We start from the raw sequence: 7,736 nt of genomic DNA, 5'->3' as shown, positions 1-7,736 counted from the left end.
CAAGCAAAATTTGATTCTACCCTCAGACCTATCCAAACCGTACTGGCACAAATTTTGTATTCCACTTTCAATTAACAATTAAAAGTGCATTTTCCTCTTGGAGGGCTATGTTGATGATTCTTAAAAATCATCAGAACTCCTACCTAAATTGCTTAAGTTATGCCTAAAAAAAAGAAACAAGATTTAATGTTTCGAGTGAAAGGTGCGAATCTGGCTGTCGCTATTTTACCTTGTAGGCGTCTACAAATCCCTGTTTTTTAATATTATACTATTATTTCTTTGTCCTTTACTATTATTTCTCGTCCTAGCCAAGTGGATGGCACGCTTGATTTGGAATCCTTTGTCCGAAGGGCGAGGGTTTGATTCCTGTTGTGGCCAGTTATTTGGTTTAGGACGGGGGCCAGTGGCGTGACTCTGTAAGCTCAGCCAGAGTCGACCCAGCTCTAAATAGGTAACTGGAGAAATCTGGGGAAACTAAGCAGGAAGGGGTATGCGAAAGAAAAGGATGCACTTCCTGGCTGAAGGGCCTTCGGACGGGGATCAGCACCGCCAGCTTGGACTTCTAGTGCCGTATCCTTTACCTTTTTTTTATTTCTTTGTAGTTTCCCTTTCGACCACCTTTTGCTGAACAAACTAATTTCTATTTGTATATAAGAAAGCAAACTAAAAATTGTTCTTAATATTTTATTAACTCATCCAATAGGATTCACTCGATAAAACTTCATTCAATACAATGACTATTCCACATAAAACACAGTTATACTAATTACATAATAGATTTGGGCAACAAAAAGCAAATAGTAGGGCAAGAAAAGAGACTAGAAAGAACAGATCATTGTGCTCAGTTGAAGCAAAGCGTTCAAGATTTATTTCCATAGTCATGTTCTACGGGTGACACGTGTTCTAATGTGTCATGTTGTAATGACACAGCGTCATTTTCCATATCTAAATTTTAATGCGGTTTTATCAAGGTCAAAGAGTCCGATAACCGTTATTATACTCGGGTTAAGCGATCACGAAGAATGTCAGTTATTTCCTTGTCGTTGTGCAAGTCATACGCAACTTTAAAATGTACATCCAGAATTGTACAGAGACAAATCAGAGACCATCTGGAACATCCGGCCTAGAATCGAGGAGAAAAACTCCGAATATTTTCAAATAAAAAAAAGATCATAATAAACTAATTGCAACCAATTTTTTTATTCGTTCCGAAGTCCATAAATCTTGAAAGTCGATGATGTCTCAGAACAAAAAAAAGAAGTCCATAAAAATTTGGAGTCCGATTGTTTAACGACTAGGGGGGAGTTTGTCATCCGTATCTATTTGGTCTTAAAAAACGGTTTCCTTTTCAGTTGCTCATGCTCAGCGTTAATGTTATCTGCTCTCTTTTTGCGTTTCAACTCAGAAATAATTGCCCAGGAGTAAACTGTTTAACAATGCGCTTAATAAACATCGATCAGTGTTTTAGCATTTACGATAAATTAAAAAAAATATAATCATAAAGTAGTAGAGCAAATAATATTGGATCTACACTGCATAACTCCCAACACGACTTCCCAGCGCCCTCTGAAAACAATAAAATCTATATTTCTCCTATAATTCGACTTTTTTTTTGTTCAGGACGATCTTATCAAACTAAATGTTGAAGAAAGCTGGAGAAAAGCTCTCGAATTTTATATTATGCAATCAAGTTCCTTTTTTAGCTGACGAGCTGTTACCACAACGATGTGCAGTATTCCAGAATTTTATGCAACAAAATGTCCAATTTTTGCAAAAGAAAGAAACGACTGAAAATCCACAAGACGAATTGTAATGACAATCAATCAATTTAGAAGCATCGAAAACTATGTTAATGTCCGACGTTTCTAATGAAATGTGCCCCGCGTCTTGGTCAATAAAATTTACATTTTTTTTTTAAAATAAAACAACATAAACGTTTAAATAAAAAAAAGAACCAAGGACTATTAAAAACTAAGAAAGCAAAAGCGTGATTGATTTGGCAATTTCATGATCTTCCATGGTGCTGATTGGCAACTCTCCTAGAACTGCTTCTTCATGCTCGATATTTTTCAAAAGGGATTTTAGTTCGCTGAATTTATGCCCCATAGTTTTCCAGCAAGTGGAGTGTAACAATCGATCAATCAGTTTCAGATTAAAAGTTCGGTCCTAGAACAAAAAAGAACTACACTAATAATAATAAACCTCAAATATTTAATTCACATTTTATCTCTAATAAACCAGAAAAAACTCAGGAAAACATTGTAATAGAAGTCTAAAACCTTTGTTCTACATCTTGTTTCATCGCCTACGGTAAATAAAATGGTGCATGTATGACTAATGCGTTAAAACTTTGCAATATACGGTACAAAAATAGGGATATGGCTAACTTGGGAACGCAGCATAGAACTTGATCTATCCTGCTGAAATTGTGTGGCTGCAGAATGGGAAGTACCTTAAAAGTAAGAAGCTTAGGACTTGGTAGTGGAGTTAGAACAGAGATTCATATTATTCGTTACTTTTGCACTGAAACGACGCATGCAAAAGGTTAAATAATTCCAACGTAAGTCCTGTTCAAAAGGGTTATTCAACTTGCTGCTGCTCAGCTTCAAGAAAATTAAGAATACCTTAACGAATTATTAAAAATTCAGAATCAATCTTTTGAACAAAGGATTCGGGCTTGTTCAAAATCTAGCAAATGAGTAGTTTTTTTGTTGTTGTGCTTTGTGAGAGGGGCGTAAGAACATTGCCAAAAGCTATTAAGTACAGAAAGTTTAATAAGCGGTATTCTAAGCACTAGTGTAAAATAAAACAAATTGAAATAGCTCAAAGAGCGTATACCGCCAGTCACTAAACCACATCCACAAAAACTTGTTTTGTAGTCAGAGATTAAAGAGCTTAGGCTACCTTTCTTTCAAAATGACTGAATTTAGGCACATTAAGAAGTGAATACTTGCTGGATAACAGTCAGATTCTGACATGAAGATACCGTGCCGTAACCTCTTTAACTCACGCTGTTTTGATGATGTTGATGAAATATAACCTTGAATGCTTGAATTATGAAACTGGACTTTTGTGAGATGTGCTATTTCTAACAATACTAGCATCCTTCAGCAGCACATAATTCAAACAGGCCAACATGCAGTCTTCTTGATCTAGTGGATCGCTATTAGCAAGTTGCAATCAGCCGTTTGTCTTACAAGCTATTCATACCTATCAAATTGAATAGATCCAAGTTATTATAAGAAATTCCCAGCAATTGATGCAGTTTTGTTTTCTTTAGGCTTAAAAACAATGTGGATAATCTAGTACAACAGACAGGTAAGTTACAAGTCAGCATGAATTTCTTACAACTGGAACTTTTCACACGTTTTTCTTTTCACAAATTTTGCCGTTGTTGACGAGACCACCACCTAGTGTCTCGAAAAATTCTTGTAGATAGTAAGTAGCACCACTAAGCTTAGCGTCAGCTAAGCCGAGTCCGAAATCCTCTTTAATGACAAACACATCAGATGGCAATCATCTGGCAGAAAGAAGTCATCCTTGCAAACACATTTTTGCAGCGGATTCTATTAAATATCGATTCGGAGAGTGATCAAAAGAATATCGTGAAGGTCACGTTAAATTTTTTCAAACATTCTTGGTTTATCTTTTACTTTTGAGAAAAAAACTAACAAAATAGAGAGGAAAAAAGATGAAATAGCTTTTAACTAGCTAGAATAACTTTAGGAAAGAGTGGGAAAGAAGAGAAGGATATATAAATCTTACTTTACTTCCAGGATCAGAATTCGTTACATTTCTTAAAACAATGTCTATCATAACTTGAAGATCAGTTTCATAGAAAAGGGAAGCAGCCTTTTCATCATTGAATATATCCAAAAGCATCGACTTTAAGGCCTTCTCCTCATTTCCTTCATTCGCTGAATCAAGTGCTTAAAAAGAAAGGCATATTAGATTAGGATAGACCCTATCTTAAACACTATAGAAGGTAAATATGTATACAAGTTGAGTTTCCACAAACCGTTTCATCAGCCATTTTTCGTTGACGATCATGTTGTAATTTAGATTTTCAAATCGAAATTATTACTTCCAAGCATACCAGTAAACAGTAAACGGGGTAGGTCTAAAAATTTGCGTTAAAGACCCCTCACCATGAAAAATCGAAGTATATTAGCCTAAAAATCAAACTTCTCTTATTATAACCCTACCCAATTCTTCAAGACTTTTCAATTAATACTAGTCAACACAAAAATACAACTACTACTGTTACTGATAGCTCACTGAAGCACCAAGCCGCCTGAGGCCAATACAGCTACGCACGCTCCTCCTGCATCCCAATCTATTCAAAGACGGCTTCTTTAGACCCTCTAAAGAGCTTCCCATTTCTCTTAAATCTTTCCCTCGGACGTCCTCCCACCCCATTCAGGGAAGACCCACTTTTCGTTTGGCCCTAGACGGTTGACCGACAAGGACAGCATTTGGCAATTTGTCATCCCCAGAATGTGATCTAGCCATCTCATCCTTTCTCTCATTATAGCTGTAGGAAGCGGTATTAAACCACATTTTCTACAGCTTACTATTTAAGATACGATCGGTCAGTCGAATACCCAAAACAATCCATATGCAATTTCTCTGGAAAAAATCTAGCAAATCCTCTTCCTTTTTTCGAATCGCCCAAGCTTGTAAACCATACTTGACCAATGTCATCACCATAACTTTCAATATTCTAATCTTCGTCCATAGACTTATCTTTATATTCTTCCAAACTTTTTTCAACTGTGAAAAAAAAAAAAAAAACCCTGGGCCTTTGCTATTAAAATCTTCACTGCACCCATCATCTTTTCTAATAATACTACCTAGGTGAGTGAAGCTGTCCATTTGTTCAATTTTCCAGTTACCCAGGTATCACCTCTTCACCTTCACTTATTCCTAGTCACAGGGACTTAGTCTTCTTGGCACTAATTTTCAAACCTATTATTGCACCCTGAACTCGCAAAACTTCTCAAAGTTCAGTCATTTTGATACCATTTTCATCTAGGATGCTTAAATCATCAGCATAATATAAGTCTAGGATAGTTTTATTTCCCCAATTTATTCTTTGTTCTCTCATAGCCTTTGCTGTGCTCTTTAGGACAAAGTCCATCAAAACCATCCATATAAACGGGAATAGAACGCAACCCTGCTAAACTCCTGATTTTATACGAAATCAGCAACTAACCTCACTTCCTACCTTAGCCACAGCAACTTACATACTCTTACTCTTACCACCTTTCTTGTGGATGGGTTTAATTAGAGTTTTCCTACAATTGCTAGGTAATTCGCCTTTTTCAAAAATCATCTTCATAATCTTCTGTAACTTAGAACCTCACATAAACTCAGAACCACCAAACAACTCGTTTACCGCACTATCAGTACATGGGGACTTGTTTTTTTTTGTCGCTTTAGTACTGTCACTAATTCTTCCTCACAAAATAAATCTTCCTTAACATTCAAACTGTTACAAATCTTTTCATTCTTTTCTATGTCTTTTCTTTGTAACTCTATCACGGTTTAGCGCATTTTCAAAATATTCTGCGTTTTGGTCCCATTCCTATCTTTAACTGAGACCAGTCCAGATCAACTACTCCCTCTCAATTTATTAACATGCCAGTACAATATTTTATTATTATGCCGTCTAGCTGCATCTTCCAGATCTCCAGTATTTTATCCATGGCCTACACTCCATACCTTCTGAAGCTATATGATCTTGTGCTTGTGCCTGCGCTTGTGTTGATGCTTGCTTACCTTGCTTGTGTTTGCTGCCCTTGCTTGTGTTTATGCTTTATTATTTTGTAGGTGCCTGGGTCTAAATAAATCTTAAATTGAGAAATACTACATGGTGTCAGAAGTGGGATCAGATCAACCACAGAAGCACTCCTCAAAAGCAGCCATGGATGTAGAGTAGCCAACAATAAACTGGGATGCCGCATGTCTTAGTGATGAATGGAAAAGGTTTGAAAAGCATGCCAAGCTCATGTTCAGCGGCCCACTGTCAGGGAAATAAGAGAAGGTCATGTGTGCCTACCTCTTGATATGGACAGGAGACAAGGGACGAGAAATCTTTGACACATTCACAGTATGCAATGATGACTCTGACAAGATTGAGGTCTATCTGACGAAGTTTCGTGAATATGCGGCACCAAAAACAAATAGCCTTTTTGCAAGATTTTTGTTCCACAAGAGAGATCAAACGAACCTAGAGACTATTGAAAACTTCATTACAGAACTGAAAAAGCTAGTTAGACCATGTGGGTATGATAAACCCGATGAAATGGTACGAGACCGTATAGTTTGTGGAATACGAGATACCCCAATAAGAGAACGGCTACTGATAGAGGGAGACTCTCTTACATTGCAAACAGCAGAACAGAAATGCAGACTGTACGAAACGACCCAGGCGCAATTGAAAACGTTTGAAGGAAAAGAGGCTACCATAAAGAAGGAAGTAGACCTACTGCATAGGAGTATACGCCATTCTATGGAAAGAAACAAACAAGACCATAGATATTTAGGCCCTCGGAAATCCCGAGTCTGCTATTTCTGTGGTGGGGAGCTCACGCCAAACCATTTGTGCCCAGCCAAAGGGAAGACTTGTGCCAAGTGCGAAAAGCCTAACAATTTTGCACGTGTTTGCAAAAGCTCAAAAGCCGTTGATGCTGTCGCAGATGATAACATACAGGAAAAGAAACAAACAAGACCATAGATATTTAGGCCCTCGGAAATCCCGAGTCTGCTATTTCTGTGGTGGGGAGTTCACGCCAAACCATTTGTGCCCAGCCAAAGGGAATACTTGTGCCAAGTGCAAAAAGCCTAACCATTTTGCACGTGTTTGCAAAAGCTCAAAAGCCGTTGATGCTGTCGCAGATGATAACATCAGGAATTTAGGATGCGAGGAGACAGAAGATGAAATCTTCCTGCACGCAATTGAGACGACTGACGGTAGGGATGAAGCTTTTGTCATGCTTAGTATCAACAATCAGATTCCAGTTTTTTTAAACTAAATACTGGCGCACAAGCTAACATTCTCCCTGCTAAGTACTTTGACTAACTTAAACCCAAACCAGACATCATGCCATCAACTCAGAAACTGACTAGCTACTGCGGTTCCAGAATTCCAGTGAGAGGAACTTGCAAAGTCAAATGTACCTACCTTTCGTCAGCGCCAGAAAAGTTACCTTTTTATGTAGTCGAAGCCGACTCGTTACCAATCCTTGGCTTCAGATCTAGCATTGATATGAACCTAGTGAAGTTGGTGATGAACATAAAAAATGAACCAACCACGGATAATGTCAGCAACACTGTTGGAAAATACAAGGACCTATTCAAAGGTAATGGAAGATTAGAAGGAAAATGCCATTTTTATTTGAAGGAGGACAGCATGCCAAAGGTGTATCCACCAAGAAAAGTGCCTGCATCTCTCAAAGATAAGCTGAAACAAGAGCTAGACAGAATGGAGGAACAAGGTATAATAGAGAAGGTAACCACACCCACAGAATGGGTAAATGCCATGGTCGCCGCTGAAAAAAAGGATGGGAGCTTAAGAATCTGCATTGATCCAGTGGACCTGAACAGATCCATCAAGCGCCCATTCTATCCCATACCTACTCTCGAAGATATAACCACGAAATTACATGGAACAAAATACTTCAGCAAGCTGGACGCTAGATCTGGCTACTGGTCGCTTTGTCTTGGATAACGAA

At 37.9% G+C, this 7,736-nt stretch overlaps 1 protein-coding gene across 6 annotated transcripts in view; it reads right to left on the bottom strand.

The window, feature by feature from the left end:
* Window positions 1-676: 676 nt before the first annotated feature.
* Window positions 677-7,736, bottom strand: part of LOC148952083 (NCK-interacting protein with SH3 domain) — a 142,606-nt gene continuing 135,546 nt past the window's right edge. For all 6 annotated transcript variants that reach the window (XM_089088835.1, XM_089088834.1, XM_089088833.1 and 3 more), the window contains exons 7-8: window positions 3,766-3,929; window positions 677-2,166 (exon numbers count right to left, since the gene is read on the bottom strand). In XM_089088835.1, the coding sequence (XP_088944961.1) occupies window positions 1,972-2,166; window positions 3,766-3,929 (359 nt within the window). In that variant the 3' untranslated portion in view covers window positions 677-1,971. The remainder of the gene's footprint in view (window positions 2,167-3,765; window positions 3,930-7,736) is intronic.

The sequence above is a fragment of the Artemia sp. Qi Xiang Cuo genome, chromosome 5 (genome assembly GCF_049724085.1).
Source record: "Artemia sp. Qi Xiang Cuo chromosome 5, ASM4972408v1, whole genome shotgun sequence".
NCBI classification, from domain to species: Eukaryota; Metazoa; Arthropoda; class Branchiopoda; order Anostraca; family Artemiidae; genus Artemia; species Artemia sp. Qi Xiang Cuo.
This window is presented reverse-complemented; position numbering and strand designations above follow the sequence as displayed.